Source organism: Megalops cyprinoides, chromosome 2 (assembly GCF_013368585.1).
Source record: "Megalops cyprinoides isolate fMegCyp1 chromosome 2, fMegCyp1.pri, whole genome shotgun sequence".
NCBI classification, from domain to species: Eukaryota; Metazoa; Chordata; class Actinopteri; order Elopiformes; family Megalopidae; genus Megalops; species Megalops cyprinoides.
The window spans coordinates 12705656-12725038 of NC_050584.1; the positions used below are offsets into that span (position 1 = coordinate 12705656).

At 48.0% G+C, this 19383-nt stretch overlaps 1 protein-coding gene across 2 annotated transcripts in view; it reads left to right on the forward strand.

The window, feature by feature from the left end:
* lancl2 (LanC lantibiotic synthetase component C-like 2 (bacterial)) overlaps positions 1-19383 on the forward strand; it is a 38531-nt gene that overhangs the window by 12360 nt on the left and 6788 nt on the right. For both annotated transcript variants that reach the window (XM_036521036.1, XM_036521037.1), the window contains 4 exons: positions 1628-1775; positions 9543-9689; positions 13638-13820; positions 18068-18244. In XM_036521036.1, the coding sequence (XP_036376929.1) occupies positions 1628-1775; positions 9543-9689; positions 13638-13820; positions 18068-18244 (655 nt within the window). The remainder of the gene's footprint in view (positions 1-1627; positions 1776-9542; positions 9690-13637; positions 13821-18067; positions 18245-19383) is intronic.

Sequence of the window (19383 nt, forward strand, 5' to 3'; positions counted from 1 at the left end):
AAGTTTTAGTTAAAGTCAAAAAAAAAAATCCTTATCTGTGTAATTCTCTTCAGAACAGAGATTCTTTTTTCTTCCTCATGTGCCTCAGTCTCTGGTGCCTCTGAACCAAACTGCAACACAGACAGGGTTGTTTAAGCTGCACATTGACTTTTACAGCTGCTGAAACAGTAGGTTGGGGTCTTGTCCTTAAAAGACCTGGCTGGCTTTATATAGCAGCTGCATTTGTGGAGATTCATAGCCTGTTTGAGAACAGAAGACCTTTATTACCTCACCACTGCGGGCACAGTGTTTCACAGTGACATAGTTGGGTTGTTTGTGCAGCTAAATACGCTCTGCCCTCAACCAAACACATCGGTTTCAATAACCACAGTCATTTGCTACATTTATTCCGATCAGTGCTAGTTCCCATTAGTGTGAGTGGATTTAATTTATGCACTGTTGCTCTTTGTGGAAGAGCTCAGACGTGGCACTGACTCCACACGCAGCACTGCAGGATTGGTATCCTCTTCGAGTGAATCAGCAAGTCGGTCTTGTTTGTTTTTTTTTTTTTAATCAGGAGAGGCTCTGGTTCTGCATGACGCAAAGCTTGCGATGTCGGGAGACTGTTCTCATCGCCTTCCCCTCCGCTGTTTCATGTCAGTGTGCATTTTAATCGCAAGAAAATGTCATATTAAGAAGCATATTTTTAATCTAAAAGGGCACTGCGCCTTGAGCAGAGGTTGGAGAGTGTCTAAGTTGAATGTGTGCTGCACTGGTTTCTGTTGGTATGCTGATGGAATGTTAGCGCTCACAGCAACGGCTTGATTAAATTACAGTAAACCTTAATCTCCTGCCGGCGCTTCAGCCTCTTTCCCAGGAAAATTCATTTCAAAGACAGACAGCTGGGAAAGGACTTTTACTATCCTTTCAATGTGGGCTATGGCGTCCTCTGTCTTCCTCTGTCAACCCCTGCCATGGCCCTTCTAGTACAATGCTATTACAAGGACCATGACAATGTTTTACATTTAATCCCAAGCATTTTTACACTTTGGCCAGTGTGTGTCTGTGTGTGCCTGTGTGTGTACGTGAGTGATAGTGTGTGATTACCACATACAGACGAAAGCTTAATGTGTGATTCAGTGCATGGTTCCCCATGCCTCCAGGCTGCTGCTCTGCATGTACATGTGTTAACTTCTGATTCAGGGTGTGCTGCTGTGTTTGTCTGTGTATGTGTGTGTACCCTAAAGTCTGCCGTGGGGTGTACTTGCGTATATGTGTGTGTGTATGTGTACATCCTTAGATATGATTCATTTTGTGTGTGTGTGTGTGTGTGTGTGTGTGTGTGTGTGTGTGTGTGTGCGCATTAACATGTGGTACAGTACATGTTAAAGTACATTGTATAATTTGTCTCTAACTCTATCTGCCCAGTGCCGGCCAGAAGCAGATGGGCCCCCCCTATGAGCCCGGTTCTGCTCAAGGTTTCTTCCTGATAGGGAGTTTTTCCTTGCCACTGTTGCCTTAGGCTTGCTCTCAAGGGGTCTCAGGCCTGGGAACAATGTAAAGCTGCTTTGTGACAACTTGTGTTGTAAAAAGCGCTATACAAATAAAAATGAATTGAATTGAATTGAATGTGTCCCCCTGTCTCCAGACTCCTACAGCTACAGCGCTCAGTGATCGCCCCAGACTCGGACATCCCGGATGAGCTGTTGTACGGCCGGGCGGGGTACGTCTACGCTCTGCTGTACGTCAACAAGGAGATTGGCCCCAACACTGTGGACGAGGCCACCATCTCCAAGGTGACTGCTTCTCTTTTGCCTCCCCTACCTTGGGGGGGGTCATGCATGCTTGAGCTAAGGATGCGGGAGTTCCGTTCCTCTCCTCTGGCGCTGAAAGATAAATGTATCCAGGGTGCTGTCTCGCTGTTACCGGAGCTAGAGTGGTCTTTCTGTGGGCAGGGCCCTGCAGAGTACAGGGTGTGCCCGGTGGAACCGTGTGTGTGTTTGTCTGTGTGTGCCTTTCTGTGTGTGGAGCAGGGGGGGGGGGGGGGGGGGGGGCGTGCGTGCGTGCGTGTGCGTGCGCTCTAGCGGAGTAGCAGCATTATTGCTGGGTCACTGTGTGTGTGTGTGTGTGTGCGCGTGTGTGTAGGCTAGAGGAACAGCTGTCTGACTGTATTATTGCTGGGTCACTATGTGTGTGTACGCTAGAGGAGCAGCAGTCAGGGTGTGTGGGGTTGCTCTTACTCCGTATGTGTGTATTTGTCTGTGGGGGTGTGGAGGAGTGTGCCCTGGATGCTGTCCAGCTTAGGCCCACGTGTCTGGTAAACGGATGGATATTAATACAGCAGTCAAGGGAGGGCCCTGCGGTGTTGTATTTCAGTGTTTGGAAATGGAGAAAATTGCTTCCTGTTATAAAAAGGTGCATTCTAAGCACAGTATAAGTGCTCTCCATCCCACCGGGTATTCAACTTGTGTGCATATCTCAGCTACAAAACCATAGATCTGGCTTGTGTAAAGTCACAAAGGCACTATAAGTGTGAAATATTCCATGTGTTGATATCTGAGTACCAGCACAGGAGTTTTTTTTTTCTTTAATTTACTGAACATTTTTCTTTAATGTATTGAATTAATTTTCCTTACAAGAAGCTAGTTGACTTTTTTTGTAATTTAAAATGAATTCTCACATGTAGCCAAATTACACAGAAGAATACCATGCAGAATGTTGTAACTGCACAATGATTCTTTGCGCTCTTTGCTGTTAGATCCCATGTCAAATGTTACATATTTAGAATTGTTGACTGTACTTTCAGTTATATTTAAAAAAAATCTTTTGCAGATGTCTTTTAATACTGTATAATCGCTTACTGTACAAATTTGATTTTATTCCCTTCAGAAATACTATTGTTCAGGGGGTGAGAGGATTAGCAGCTCAGTCCTCATGAAAAAGTCGTTTTCTCCTTTGATGTTACATGCAGTTATGCATTTGGAACAGAAATGGCAGGCGGGTCCTGCTTTCACAACACACTGTGTTCCTGGAAACTGTTACAAACCAGACCATCTGGAACTTTATTTACCCATAGACCCGATGTCATAAGCAGGGGGCAACTCTCCTTAACAAGCGATAGGAATCAGTTTCTTTGCAAAAATGTAAAGTATGGGATTACATAAAATTCATAAGATGTTAATGGGATATAAATATTTGTAGGTGTAAATGTAACTGCACATGAAGTACGGTGTAAGTGGTAGCGTGATGGGTGCTGTGCAGTTATTCATGAATAAGTCAGCAAGATGCAAATCACTGTCTGGGGACAGGTGTCGTAAAACTGTTAATGGGAGCCTTTATATGACGACACTAATGCAGATTGTGAAATGGAGGCTGCCATTTTTTTTCCTTTTTTGAGCATCATTGTACGTGTTTGGTACAAAGCACAAATCCCCATGCAGCACATCTAGTCACTCGGACATCCCTGCCTCTGGGAACACGAGTGACAGGCTGACAGCATGACGGTCACCTCATGACACTCAGTTCATAAAGAAACAAGTGAAAGTCAGCAGTTTCTGTGGCTTCTGCTCACTGATGCTAATAGGCATATTATAAGACCAATTTTGTTCAGAAACATTCCAAATATATCTGTCATTCTCTTCTCAGAGGAAGATTTGACAGTCAGGAGTTCTGAGGCTCACGGCAGCAATTATATGTTGATTAGTAATGAGGAAATTTACTTACCTCAAATGAATTGAATATTGTGTAAGACGGTAAGTAGGTAATTGTTCTCTGTGGGTTTAAGATGAAGTTGTTCTTTCCCATGTAGGTTGTTGCATTGTGACTGTGATTCCTGGATCAGATTTTTTTTCCATCTCTGAGCTTCAGATGTGCTGTGTTTCCTGGCCTCCAGTTCATTTCTGCCTGGCAGTGCGTCCTGTGATGGAGCGACAGGGAGACTGCGGTCCTGTCAGCAGCGCGGTTGCTCACCCCGATTCTCACTCCGAGGCTCTGAAACGGAGGTGCCATTTTTAGTCAGCGGCCCAGGGCCAGCCGGGCAGGCAAAACAGCAGCAGCCTGCCTGCCTGCCACATCAGCGCCGCGACTGAAGGCCCAGGCTACAGCCAGGCCCCTCTGGCAGATAATGCCGCTTCTGCAGGGAGCGTGTCACCTTCCTGTAGTGCGCTCTGATTGGCACTACCTTGAACCCAACACACACACACACACACACACACTCTGCAAGCGTACAGCTTTTCCACAGAGTTAACACGAGCCCTGTTTGGTGTGGCCGCCTGGCTGCATTAGTATCGTCAGATTTCGAGTGGACTCGTTCGCTTCCCTTCTGTGTCAGAGAGCAGGAGTAACCCCATCTGTCTGAGAAATGATGAGCACGCAGTGCAGAAAGACAGGACCTGGAGCTGTGCATTATTAATGCCAAAGAGATGAAAGTGTCAATGCATTGCTTCGAAACATTCGTAATCAATGAAAGCCATGACAAAGAGCCATGCAGCAAAGCACCATTGCTGTAGACGAGGCATCTCAATTTGCTTGATTGATACCGCCGGAGTTTTTTTATTTTTTTTTGTACCTGCACACGGGCGCAGAAGGAGGCTTAGGGAGCACCCAGCTGTGCGGCTGGAAATGCTGCTGTCACTTTTTAAAAATCGAAGTTGCACCAACCCATCTTTTTAAAAGGGCTATTGGTAGTCGCAGTTCAGAGATGTTCTTTCAGACTGCTCCAGTGGGAGGCTTATGAAAAAAACCTGCTGACAGTTTCATTTACAGCGCGTCTTCCCCGGCTGCTTGTGTTTCGCCGTCACTGACAGGCTCGTGGGAGGGCGAGCCGCACGCTTCTCAAACGAATGAGCTCGGCTGTGCGTTGGTGACAGTTTGGTGCGCGGATGGGATCCTCATGTGACTCGCGTCCTCAGATATTTCTGCTGTAGAATGAATCCCGACTGTGTGACAATAAACATTACTGTCACAGTCCCAAGGTCGTCTCTTTTGGTTCAAACAATTGCTGAACTTCCGAAAGGGCTCTGATGGTACAACCCAAATGTCCTGATGGAGCTTGACACCTAAGGCTGAAAATTCGAGGAACCTAATTCAGTGGGCCAGTTGGCCCAGAAGAACATTACATAAAGGTTTAGGGAAGAGAAGGGAAGTTTCTTCCCCTTTTGGCGGGTCACTGTTTAAGTCTGTCAAAGAACTGCTGTGTCTTTGCGCTGAATAGCCTGGTCTGAACGTCAGTCATCAGAGAAGCTGAAAGGGATTTTGTTTTCCTTACGTTAATGAAATAATCCGGTTTCCCCCAAATGATTAAGTTGTCTCCTATCTTTCAAGCCACATTGACAGTGGAGCAGCTCAGTCTGTATACAGTGCGGCAGTTATGTGACTGAGTGGATACCGCTTTCCTGTCTGCAGCTGTAGGGCTTGCTTTAAATGCAAGCAGTGTTTAATTAAGCTGGTGAATAAATAAAATTCTCTTAAATGACTCTGCCATCCCTCTGAGGGTAGAATGGAGGATTTGCGGCTCCTCTGTTTGGGGGAAGGGTTTAAAGGAACCGTGGGACACGGGAAGAGACAGGAAAGCCCCCCCACTTCGGCGGTAACTTTTAATGATGTTTAAGTTCACTCTACAGGGGCCGCTCTGTGAATTGATTTGTTCTGACAGTTTTATTAGGTTTAACAGGTACCCAAAGGAGGGGAGGGGCCCGCCATGCTTTAGCGGCTGAGCGCTACGCCGCCCTAATTGTCATTTATTGCCCCTTGATTGGAGTAATTACATCTGGGCCCGGCCCCACTGTGCTCCCTTCCACTTGTTTCTTCATTGACGGCGGGAAGGCGGGCTGCAGACGCGCACAAACCCTGGCACAGCTCTGCCTCGGCAACACGAGACGCCGCGCCGTCTGAAGAGATGCCCGCCTCGGACTTTTTTGGGGGCGGGGTTTCCTGTCAATGCTCGTTGAGCCTGAGAGGAAGAGCTTTCGCGCGTGTCTCCGTTTCGATGATGCCACTCTGATCAGGTCTGTGGGGATCATTTCTAGACAAAAAGGCAGAGTTCGGGATACCTCGTTGGTTTTGAATTGACATACACATTTATGCATTTTACGCCTTTCACCACCACAGTGCAATAAATTACGGGATTCGCTGGAATTACACAGAGGAGAGCATGTCTAAGACCTTAAGTAGGGCCGAGGCACGCTGCCAAGGTCTCTCTTTTTCCCTGTTAGGACATTCTTGTGCTTAGTGCTTTTTCATAATACCCCGCTTTGCTGTTACTTAAAAAGTGATGCAGCTCCACACAGAAGGCTCAGCATGTGAAGAGACTTAAGGCACAGGGAGATTGCAGGGCCATGCTGAGTCTGCGCTTTCTGCTCCATTCACAACGCGCTGAACAGTCTCCAAGGCCGTGCTTTAGTGGGGGGTGGGGGGGGGGGGAATCACTGCAGCAGCCACTCCCACCTGACTGGGCACATTCTGGAGGGACTCTGTCACACAGTCACATGCCCTTGCTTATGCTTCGGTAAACATCTCCAATTTATCTGGAGGCTGAAACACTAATCCTCTTTTGTACCTTTTGATATAAGTAATTCCAAAATGATAGGAGTAGCACAATTTTTGCTGCTTTGTTTTAATTACGGATCTTATTCCCCCCCCCCCCTCTCTTTCTGTGCCTGTGTTGGCCTCTCACTGTCCTGGCCTGTGAAACCGAGGCAGTCAGTTCACGAAACCTGCAGTGTGAGTAATTACTGCGTGTTCGCCGTGCAGCTCGGATCTGCTCATCCGTCTGGGCCCGAAGCGCTCGCGTAAACCGCGAGGACGAGTCTCTCACTGCCGCGCCGTGCGTCGCGGCCCGTTCGGAGCCACCTGAGCGGCCGTGCGTCGGCTGCAGCAGATGCGAGGCCTGTTTCCGGTCTGCTGCAGCCGATGCACCAGCGACCGGATCGTGCCTCGCCTGTCTGTTCCGATGTAGCCTTGGTCTGCTCGCTGTCTCTCGGCTCTCCTCACAAACACAGGGATTAAGCCGTCTGACCAATGCTCCTGATCAGGGACAAAGGAATAAATGGAGTTCAACTGTTAAATGCTGAATTCCTTTGTTCATCCTGTGAAGCTGTCACTGTTGTATATGTGTGTGTGTGTGTGAGTGTGTATGTTGTATGCTGTGACTTAAATTTTAGCGAGATTTTCCAAGTGCGTGTCATCCTATCTCGAGATCCTCCTCTGAGGCTTCCAGCCTTTTTTTTCTTAATCCTGCATTAAATCAGATTACAAAAGCATATGTATCAGGTTAATAGGGGATGTCGTATTCCTGTCCATGAATGGTTGTTTAGTCTGCATGTCTCTGGGGCGGCAGCGTACCATTGACGCAGCAGGATCCAGCTGTGGAGAATCGTGGGTTAGCATCATCAGAGAGCGGCAGTAAATCTGTACTCCCACGCAGCAAACCCTTCTCATCCTCTGGTCTTATCTGCCAAGCTTCAGTAATGGACAACAGACACAGACTGGAAAGTGCTGGTGCTGTCTCTGCTAAGAGTATTTTTCACACTTCTGAGAGCTCTGTATTAACCCAGTCCCACTGGCGGGTACCTTTGGACGCTGCGACAGATCGCCCGTGGGCAGGGGGGTGAGCTGTTGAGGGCGTCGCCTTCGCCGGTGCGATCGTGTCCCCAGCTCCGGCGAGCGCGACAGTTTGTTGCCGGTGGTGATCGCGGCTGTGCCTGCGGGTGGCCTGCTGTCAGCGGACCGGCGCTGCAGCCCCCGTCATCCCGGCTAAGCGGAGTCTCCCAAGCTTCAGCGACAGCCTAATCATCTGCGATTAATGCCGCCTGCCTCCCATTAGCGGCTCGCCCGTGGGCACCGCTGTCCGCTCGCCGGGCCCGCGTCTGCGCTGCCGCGCCTCATCGGTCGCGTTGAGGACGGGGAGAAGGGTCGGCAGTGAGAGCCCCGCCTTTTTCCTAGGCCCGCACCTCACCAAACCATCTCTCATCAGGCCTCTGGGCTGAGAAAGAGTCAGCGCAGAGCTTGCCCTTCATGCGACCGCTTTCTGCCGGGGGGGTGAGAGAAAGACGAGGGCTACTTCCTGCAGCGGGCGGAGGGAGGCGAGGACTGCGTAAAGTGCTGGCCTCTCCGTCAGAGCAGACAGACTTTCGTTAACAGGGGAAGATTCGGCGTGCGAAGCAGGTGGTGGGAAGGTCACGGCGTTGCGCTATGGAGGACAGGTGTCTTCAGGGAGGGAGCCCTGCTTGTTTTTTCCCCCCCTCCGCTCTGAGAGAGGTGCTGCGTCGGAGGAAGGGTCCCGAGGCCGGCCGTTGCCAAGGCGTCTGTCCTCGCAGTGGGGGAACCGTCTGCCTGCAGGAAAACAGGGCCCGTCGAGTCGGCCAAGGAAGATGGAGAAATCGTCATGGGGCTGATTCAGAGACACACCCCGCTGTGCTTGACCGATTTCCCCGCGCTGTGAAATGGGATGAAGGGGGTTAGCTGTCATGCAGCAGCGGCCTCCCGCAGCACCAGAAATTGAATGTGTTTGAAACGCTCAATGTCTGACATGTCAGAAAGAAACGATCTCCGATCTTTTTATATTTCAGAAATACCAGGCATAATAATGAAAAAAACCTCTTTGGTTTGAGCTGTTTTGACACAATGGTATCAGCTTAATCTCATGGTTGGTGTGTGGGTGGTGTGATGCACTGTACAGTGAGGCCATTCATAGTAAGAGATTGTCTAGAAGGAGTAATTCTGTTGGCTCAAGTCTCAAGTCCTGACCCCCTATGGGGAGTTCAGTCCACCGCTGAGGGACCACTAGAGACAGGCACTGTGTCTGAGAGGAGTGACCTCGTCGGGATGTGACAGTCAGTTTCCCCATGGTTGCGGAGCGTAGTGATCTTCGAGGAACACGGTTTGAAGAACCGTTTAGTAATATTGATTATCATCACTAATATTGATAATATGCTGTAGTAATGCACTGTAGTCATCTGTAATACCATCTAAATATGCCATGAACATGTTATAATACTGCTGGAAATGAACATGCCTAGAATGGTGGCCAGGCAAGTTTAAAAATCAGGACATTAAGTGAATTTAAATCAGCAAAATAATAGATCAGATTTAGAGATAACATGTTTTATCTCATAAGAAATGGACATTCTAAATGGACACTGACATTAGATAGATGCTTGGGGTATTTAACTTGTTCTATGCATTTGAATCCATATTTGCAATGTTCATGCACAGTGATATGATTTTTGGTGTCTTACGGAGACAAAGGAATTAAGGAAATGGTGCCTCCCATTGCTTTAATTACCTAAAACTCCCATCCACTAATTAGTTCACTCAACTCACAGCAGGGTTTCATTTCTTCCCGGCATAAATTACATCCACTAAATATGAGCCAAAAATGGCAAAATTGAGATTAAAACACTAACTAATATTAAATGGCACATTACCATCTCTACAGCTTCCTGAATACCTCTCTTGGCTGTGCTTTTCCCGCTATATGTTTATTAATGATTCCTAACACAGAAGTGACTCCACAGTCATGTGATTAGGAAGAGCTTACTTTCTTTCGATGGCCTCATCCCCAGGTTGTGACGGCCATTTTGGAGTCCGGGAAGAACCTGTCCAGGGAGGAGAAGAAGACGGACCGATGCCCGCTGCTCTACGAGTGGCACAAGAAGCAGTACGTGGGTGCGGCGCACGGCCTGGCGGGCATCTACTTCATGCTAATGCAGGTGAGCGTGTGCAGCATGCTGCGGACTCCTCTGTCTGCAGCGTGAACCTCTGCAGATTTCAAATTTGAGTCCCGGGGGTACCTTCGTATGCAGTTATTCCTAATACGAACTGTTCCAGTGGTGGCTGGGGGGTGGGGTGGGTGGCTGTTTGTTCTGTAAAATAGGCAGACGAGTGAAATAGAGGCTGAAACACTAGAATAATACTTCTAATATGAAGATCACTGAATGTGCAGCTGGCTTGCGTACAGGCATTTCACTCAGGCAAACTGAGGTTGAAAGTGGTTAGACCTAAGGTCTTCCTTTATTTTTTTTAATTTTCTTTTGCAGTGGTTTGGACATCTAGTGTCTCTTTACTCTTGCCCATTGTCTGTTATGAAATATATAAAATTGCAGTGTTGGATAAGGAGATAAGGAGGGCTTCCTGTAAAATAATGCTACCCTAAGTGTATTATGTAAAATCAAAGCAGGATACCCGAGGCCTTCTGAGTGAATGATGTAATGTGATGTAAAGCAGGCATGCCGTATCGGATTAAAAATGAGCTTCGACCTACCCACTGGTAATACCTCACTAATGTGATGGATGGATTGCATGCCTAAAGTAGCTGGTCATTGATCTCACTGCTATTCACAGCTGAACCGCAGAGAACCAGAGAATTCTATCTGCCATGATTGTGGCTCTGCTGTCTGTGTTGAGACAGTGCTGTCTCGGTCAGCTGACCTTGAGTCTGGATTCTGATTGGATTTAACGTTTACATTCACATTTATTATTTTGGCAGACACTTTTATCTAAGCGACTTACGGCGACTTGGTGTTAGAGATGAAAGTGCAAAGTGCATGGAAATGGAAAACAAATTTAAGAAATCGCTATAGGATGGTAGTGTTTCCAGTGTTCAGGTGAGCTGTGTCTTTGGATTTTTGTGAAGATAGTGAGGGACTCAGCAGAACAGATGCAGTGTGGAAGCTCATTCCACCATCGGGGGTCAATGGCGGAGAAGGTTCTGGAAAGTGAATTTGTGCCAGAATGTGATGGGACCACCACATACCGTTCGGTAGCAGAGCATAGCGGCCGGGAGGGACCATAGACTTGTAGTGGTGAGTTCAGGGAGGTGGGTGCAACTTTTTCGGATGATCTGAATGCGAGCATCAAGGCCTACAGCTACAGGGGGCCAGTGGAGCGAGACAAGAAGAGGTGTAACGTGGACCCTCTTTGATTGATTTGCTGCTGCGTTCTGTATCAGCTGCAGAGGCTTAATGGTGGATGCAGGTAGGCCAGCCAAGAGGGCATTGCACTTGCCCTGATGACAAGAGCCTGGACAAGGAGCTGTGCAGCATATTCAGATAGGTGTATTTCAGAATATTTCTTGTTCCATTATGGCTGCTGTTTTACATGGAATGACAGTAGTGCCTCCAGAACATGCTGTAGTAAACACACTCGGCTAAAAACGGCAGATGGATTTTAAGTTGCGTTGTCAGGAATCAGTTGTGTGAGTGTGCCATCAATTCCACAAAACAAAACAATTGAATCAAAGTGTCCGTTCTGCCCCTGAGTATAACATGCAAGTAAGAGTCAAGTTAAGTACTTGGTGGGAAGGCCAGTGATACTGGGCTGGCCTGGTGACGGGGCCTGCCTCAGCACCCCACGTTAGCAGCCTTTTACAGCTCCATAAATATTTGAAACCAGTCTGCCACTAACTCAGACTATCGCTGTGTGAATGTAAATAGCTGCCAGACCTCATTTTGTTAAGATAAACCTCTGATGAGTGTCTGTGGGCGGGCTGCACATTTAAGCGCAGTTCGAAAGTGAGCCAGCTCCTAGGAAAAAGAGGGGGGGGGGGGAAAAAGAGTTTTGGCCCATGGGCGCATCGGTTGCACAGATCTCATTACCGAAACCGAAATGGAGCGCGTTCGCGTTAAGTGGGCCGCGATGGATGAAGCTCATTCCTGTCTCGGCGCTCGCGAGAGACTTGAACATTTCAAAAGATGTCCTCCATTTGCACTGCGACAACCCCACCTATATGTGGGCAAATACTGGTCATAAAAACTGAGAATCGATCATTTCACGTGTTGACAGCCGAGAGCGGGAGCTTGGGATTGTCTCCACAGTTGCACAGCCTTGCCATTTCTTGCAGAAACAAAAGCCCGATCGATTTGCCTTGTATCAGGTCCAGGTAGGAACAGCGGCCTGCCTGTAAAACATATTCAAATAAACGCGTGGAGCAATTCCAAAAAGAGAAAATGAATTATTTATAACCTCTCTGGAGTTGTTTGTTTGGAATCAATTTCGAGCCAGCCGCTTGGCTGCGGGACTCTGCTTGCCAGTCTGTGAAAGCGCTGTTTTTCCATGCAAAAATTTCACCCGGCTGCTTTCGGCAGGTATTATTCATTTATGCAGGCAGAGAAAAGAGCATTAGGATTCACCACCACCCCGAAACCTTGCTTAAAATTTCAAACCACAAATCTGTAAATAGAACTTAACAGAAAGGCCCCTCCCACGTGAGTTGACCTATGAGGCACCCCGAGCGGGCGGAAGCATTGTGTGTCAGGGATGCAGTGTGCTACGGCCCTGTTAGGAGCAGGGGCTGTTGTGCGGTTTCCCTCCCATTCCCTCCCTGACTGGCTCAGCAGCTGTGGGCTTAATGGAGCGGAGGGAGAGGATGGCAGCGCCCGAGAGGAAAAGGCCAGGGGTGGGCTGGGAGCGTGAGGAGGTCACCAGACAGGATGTACCGGTGCACATCCAAACCTGCCCATGCAATCCATGCGGTATGCTCCCAACGCCCCCACAGACCCACAGCTCCTCGCTGATCATTTAGGCCACTGCTACCCGGCGTGGCTACCGCCTCCGCTGTCTAAATGCTAAAATCATGCGTTCACGTGGAGGTGGGGAATTTGCTGCCTCATTACTCAGAACATCTGCGTCCCGGCCGCTCTGCATCAGCCCTTCCTGAGGACACGCACGCGGGTCAACAGTGACTCAGCTCTGTACTCCGTCAGTAATTAATAAATCAAAGAGCTCTGCGTGGTGTTACGTTGTTATGTGTGTGGCCAGGCTGCTTTGAAAGGGGTTCTTCGACCCAGGCTGCGCGGTAACGGCGCCTTTCTCTTTAAGAGACCCTGCTCTCCGCTGTCTTCATTTTCCTCAACAGCAGTGCTCTTGTAGCGCAGCGTGAAACACTGGCTCACCGCGGCGAGGAATCAGAAGACTTTGTAATTTATTTCTTTTTTTTTTACACTTCTAATTCTCTGCTCTGATAAGCATTCAAATCAGTGTAATGGAGACTTAAACGGCACTTGGGTTAATCGATAGAAATCGCTACGTTTCATTTTACGTTGAAGGTGTATAGACGGCCACTCCCTTCCTGCAGAAAGATTTGTGCGAATGTGACGGTGGTGACGGTGGTCGGTCGTGACAGCTCTAAACAGACAGAGACGCAGATTCCTTTGCTTAGGGATGCATCTTTGGCATTTGTTTTACATTATGTATAAAAAGATATTGCCGTGGTCTTGGCATTAAAATCTAACACCATGCATTGTATTTGAGGTTTAGCAGGGTAGATACTGGGCAGTTTTGACAGGTTTACGGTAAGTATATTGCCTTATAAGATCAAAGCAATAAAATAAAAATTATATATTTTTGGAGAACCCACCAGATAAGACCTTGATTGACATGGTTTAACTCTAGACTCATAACTGAATCAAGATATGTTGTGTAGATAGGTTCACTGGCATAAATTAACATTTCAAAACGTGATTTGCTGCAGCCAGATTCTGCCAATATCGTTCAGCAGCTCAGGGATACAATTTCCAGTTCAATTACTGCAGGACTGTGATAGTTACTGTAGGTTTTTGGAAAGGACTGTGTGTAATTTGTAAGGAACCAGGAGCACTGTTTATAGCGTGATTTATGTGGCGATTCGGGACCTCTCCATGGTTACGTGCCTGTGTTTGCAGCCCGGGGCGGGGGTGAGCCAGGAGGTGCTGACGGAGCTGGTGCGCCCCAGCGTGGACTACGTACGCCACAAAAAGTTCCGCTCCGGGAACTACCCGTCCTCCCTGAGCAACGAGACCGACCGGCTGGTGCACTGGTGCCACGGCGCCCCGGGTGTGGTCCACATGCTGCTCATGGCACACAAGGTGAGCACTGCACCGGCTTCCTCCTCCTCTGTCCCCACGCCCGCTAACATATTGCTAACACAGTGCCTCCTACCGGCTAATACTAACGCTAACACTAACATAGTGTCCCAATCCCTAATATAATGCTAGCATAATGTGCCATACTTGCTAACATAATGCTAGTGCTAACATACTCCGTACCTGCTAACATAATGCTAATGTTAACGTAACGCTCTATACCAGCTAACATAATGCCCCATACCTACTAGCATAATATTAACACAGTGCCTCAAACCTGCTAACATAATGCTAATGCTATCATAATGCCCCATACCCAACTGGATATCGCTGTCCGATCATTACAGAGCTGTGCAGACCGGACATATCGACCCCTGGAGTCCCACTTTATAACCCGCTGAGGCATCATCATCAGTGACTCGCTGTGTTACATGTTGAATCACCTTCCCTGCAGATGCAGGCTTGCTCATTAGCATGTAACATTGTTCAGCACGGACTTCTTTAGCATGCAGCAACACTGCGTGCAAAACGTGTCTGGAAGCAGGCTGAAGCCACTGGCCGTGGAAAGCTCAACGATATATTATGTGGTACGGTCTGTCAGAGGGAGAGCGTGGCTGAATACATTTCCCTATTCTCCACAGGCCCTGGTAGGTCTTAAATCTGACCCCCTTGTGTTAATTTGCCGGAGTGGGTTTATGGGCACTTGCTAACCCAGGACTGTCTGATCAGCTTTAGCCTCGTCAATCCCATTTGTTCCCTTTGCCACCAGGGAGGTATGTGCCAGGACATGCTCTGGTAGCCCCGCAGACCAGCTGGAGCCGCAGTGCTGTTCTTAGCTACCCTTTAGGGTGTGCTGCGTGCCCCAGCCGCCGAAGAGCAGGGCATGCGTGCCTGGGTACCTGTATGTGTGTGGCAAGGGGCGTGAGGGTAGCTGTGGTGACAGACGGAGAAGTATAGAGCAGTTGTAAAGAGCAGGGCTTTTGTTAGCCAAAGGTAGCTGGTTCAGTTCCCTGGCAGGGCACTCCTGTTTTACTGCTGGGCCAGGGACTGGCCTCAGGATATAGCCAGCGCTGTAAAAGGATAACATGTAAAAAAAAAAAAATGTAAGCTGTGTAATTAGCTTTGGATAAGTGTCAGTGTGTTGGGGGCCACGGGACAGTGATGAGTAAACTCTGGAGTCGGTGTCACAGTGGCAGGGGGGACAGCTGGAATGTCAGTGTAACCACAAATTTGTCACATCTCCAGCCTGAGCACTGATGATGTTAATATGCATGCTTATATAGGTGGTAGGTGTGGTAATATACCTGAGTGACAGTTTTAAGAGTTTCAACCAATAAAGTGTCAGTAAAATGTTAGGAACCAGTCATTTAGATTCACCTGGGACCAAGCTGTAAGCCTACATGCTAGTGCACACTGTAAGGTTTTGTCTTACAAATGCCACTTCAAGGTCAAGGGGCCACAGTTCCTTCTGATGTGCTCAGGCAGTGAACAGTCATAGTCTAAATTTGTGTTGCTTCTGTTTTTTACATTACCGCGGCCATCTCCTCTTCCTGTCCTTTTATTGTACTGCAGTCCTTCATAATCCGGAGTGCTACCTTTTGGAAAAAGGAAATGGGGATGAAGTGAAATCGGCCAAAGAGCTTCCCCCAGTTTCTCCTGTCATTACAGTGTGGCTCTGTAACTCTGATGTAACGGGGTGAAGTGCGTATAGGCCGGTCATTAAACCTACCGCTGTAGGTAACAAGGTCAGAAGCTGGAGATGAATTTCAACAAGGAGCTATGGCTGCCGTAGCATAAGGCCGGTCAGCACCTTCAAGGAAACCGACGATCCACAGTGACATCTAGTGGTTTGAATGCATTACTAGTAAAGAGGGGGAAAAAGATTTCATGTCAAGCTGTGGTGATGCTATTTAATGCCGATAAACTCATGAGGATTGAAGGGTGAGATTTAGGAGTCTTATACATGCACCGCTGTCTTTTTGAAGTCAAGGTCATTAAAACAGTTATCACAATGTTATCTGCTCTGCCTCTCGATGTTCTCTCGTCCTCTGAAAGAGTGCAACAGCGGTCCCCGTTTGAGCCCGGCTTTCACACAGCCGAAAACGATGGCTTCAGGCAGAGCAGAAATTGAACGAGAATTATATTTGGAGACTAAACGTCCTCTCGGAGGTATAGAATGTTTCTCTCTGACAGATGAGAAGGTGCCTTTCATCAGCCGCTCCCCGCAGCCCCCCAAACATTCATTTTGTTTGCGGAAAAAAAGTCTTCTTATAAAGAGCTGTGGGGAGACCCACGTCTCTGAAGCGATTGAGGGTGAGGCCGGGCTCCACTCCCCTTGACATTCCCCTTTTCTGTCAGACAGCTGCAGAAAAGACGCATTTTTGGAAAATGGACTTCATTCCTTGCCCTCCCCTTGTGCAGGCAAGAAGAGTGCCGCGGCCTTTAACCGCTCTTGTTCGCCACCCTCGTCCATGCGGCTGACCCGAACAGAAGATATTGGGAGTATTAAATCCGCTTAGCCGTAATGCCTGTCACGCTGTGATTAAGACTTTCGCTATTGTGAAACGATGATGAAAAATGCACTGTATCATTGGGAGAGCCTTTTTTTCCCCGTTACAGGATTGGGCATGGTTTTCCTTCTCATCCATCATCACTGTACGCTGAATTAAAGACCGTACTTTATGAGCGCATGTGTGAAAAGACCAGGTTAAGAGACCATCCAGTTTGGTAATGCAGTGTTTATGCGGCCTGTCCCTGTTGGCTCTGTCTGACATTTTGCTGGTAGGAATGCAATCACGGTGTTGCGATAGCTAGTACACATGTGTATAAAATGGACAGCTTTCCACAATGTACGTTTAAATGAACAGCTTTCCTCAAAAGGACAGGAATTGAGTGATTCTGATGACATTACGTGCACACGAAGCCCTTTTGTTGCCTGATACACTAATTTCTCAAGCTCACTTCACCTTTGTTATCACTGCTTTGCCCAGCAACAGGAATTTTTGAACGCTGTTACAGCTTCAAGTCAGTGTGTTTCAAAGATGATGAATGCCGAAACCCAACGTGACCTCCTCTGTAGTTCATACTTGTAGGCAGTTTGTGAACCAACTAATGGTCTTCCTGATATTAGCAGTTGCTTGACTGGCCTTGTTTTTGGCTTTTAGCATGTTAGTGCCATCACTGTATTTAAGATGTTTCAGAAGATTTGTACATTCACTACAAGAATCTGAAAATCCATTGGATTTTGTTGAATAAGGCACCCAAGATGGTCATTGGATGTGTGTGTGGCGTGTTGGGTTCCACCCGTGAAGCTTTAATAATTATAAATGTGAAATAATACAGAGAGATATGAGTAGATGTACAGAGATATATGAGTGGATGTCAACCAGGCTTTTATCCAGTTCATACTCTGTCATGAAAGCATAGGAGTTAGTGTTTTACAAAATGAGGTGGAGGTTGTCTTTGTGCTTTGTTCCCAGTGGAAAAGTCAGCAGAACCATACATGTTTTAGCGGTGTAGCCCAGAGTCTTCTCAGCAAACGCGGGGAGAAATGCACAGGGGACCCACGGAGCGGGCTTGTTAACTGATCCGCTGAGCGGGGGGCCCTTTTGTGCACGCCCTGGGTTAGATGGAGGAAGTGCGGTCCCTTCGCGTTTTGTTCTTTGCGTTTGAAGTCTTTGTGAATACAAAAGCAGGGCCCATATGTTTAACACCGTCTCCGCTGCTCCACAGCTGCACCCTTGGGGGTTAGATAACATCTCCAGTAGGTCCCAGCGAGAACGAGTGGGCCCTCCTGCTCCTCCCTCTCCTCCTTTTACAATGTGAACTGCTTGTAAAGGACCGGTCAGGTTAATGCAGAATGAGGCGGTGTGTTCCTGCGCTTTTTGTAAAGGCAGGGTCTGATTCTGGATGAGGGTCCCCTCCACTTGGCCTGCCTGAGCCCACCATGCCATTCCTTGTCCACCAAACTGCCCCTTGACTCAAGCTGATGTAATGAGCTGATTTATTTTTCCCACCATGCCATTTTTTTTCTAGGAGTCTCCTTGACCACCTTTTAGTAACTCATCAGTTTTTTTTCCTAATTGGCCCTGGGTTTTCTAGTTTTTCCATTCCCTCTGAAAAATGCTCCATTGCTTTATGCCAATTCCCATTATAAATTAAATCTAATTCAGTTGATTGACTAATTGATTGATTAAATAAAGTTTAAATAAAGATAAAATAAATCCTAACCCCCCCCCTTCTGTCCTCAGATCTTTAAAGAGGAGAAGTACCTGAAGGACGCGGTGGAGTGCGGCGAGGTGATCTGGCAGAGGGGTCTGCTCCGCAAGGGCTACGGAATCTGCCACGGCACGGCGGGGAATGGCTACGCCTTCCTCTCGCTGTACCAGCTCACCCAGGAGAAGAAGTACCTCTACCGCGCCTGCAAGGTACTCCGCCTACCCCAACACGATTACACCGGCCTGTGGTCACCGCGGTTCGCCTATCTTTCATGAGTGCCATTTGGTTCATTTTAAAGGCTCTCTTCATTCTCTGTTGCTTAGTACCATTCGCCCCTCATGTTCTGAGAGAGGAAACTCTGCTTGTTATGAGAGAGTGGTCACTATGGGCTGTTTGTTAGGACAGTGAATGATGATTGTGCTCTTAACAGCTCTCTGGGAAGGTCCTTAACATCAGTTTCATATAAAGGTGTAATACACACTGGCTTATTCTGGTTTTCTTTGGCTTACATGTCATTTATTAGCACACTATACATGTTTATTGCTGTCAGCCTGTATGCAGTTATGTTTGTGTGTGAGTTCCTAGCTGTCGGTAAAGCTCTGGCACGACGGTTCTCTCCCGAATCGGGTGATGTGCTCATTCAGCTTCCCCTTTCCCTTCACCCTCACTGGCACATCGCAGGGCCGGGCAGAGCTGACAGGTCGACCCGCATCATCACTCCTCCGTTCTGCCTGAGCGCTAAAGAGGCGTTTTGCCTGTCTGCGTCACCGTGTCGCCGTCCGCCGTCTCTCGCCACATATCAGTCACGCGTTAGCGGAGGCCCCCGCACAGCTCTGACGGGGCGTGAGATTTTAACGGGCAGAGCATGCCGGCGTCCGCGCTGAGAATCTGGGGCAGCTGCTTGTCAGTTAGGGCCACTTGGATGCAGGGTGGTAATGAGGTGATCTCCGCCCCCCCCCCACACACACACACACACACACACACACACACACACACACACACACACACAGGAGCGAGGAACGGACCCCGCCTCACACCAGGGGCCACCAGCAGTGCAGAGAGGGAAGGTTGACACTTTCTTTACTGTCTGCTGCTGAAAATTTAATGACTACATGACCTACCAGATTACAGATAATAGCCATTTTCACTAAGCTGTAAATCAGAAATAATAGCTCTGATATTAATACGCTTCTGTACACTTCTATTACTTGTATCCATTTATAGAATTCTACTTAAGGTGCATAATTTAAAAGGTACTGGAGTGGAGAGACTTCAGCCAATGAGCTGGCTATGGCCAGGTGCCTCACCCCCTCACATCCCTGCCCAATGACATGCCCTTCTGGTGAAA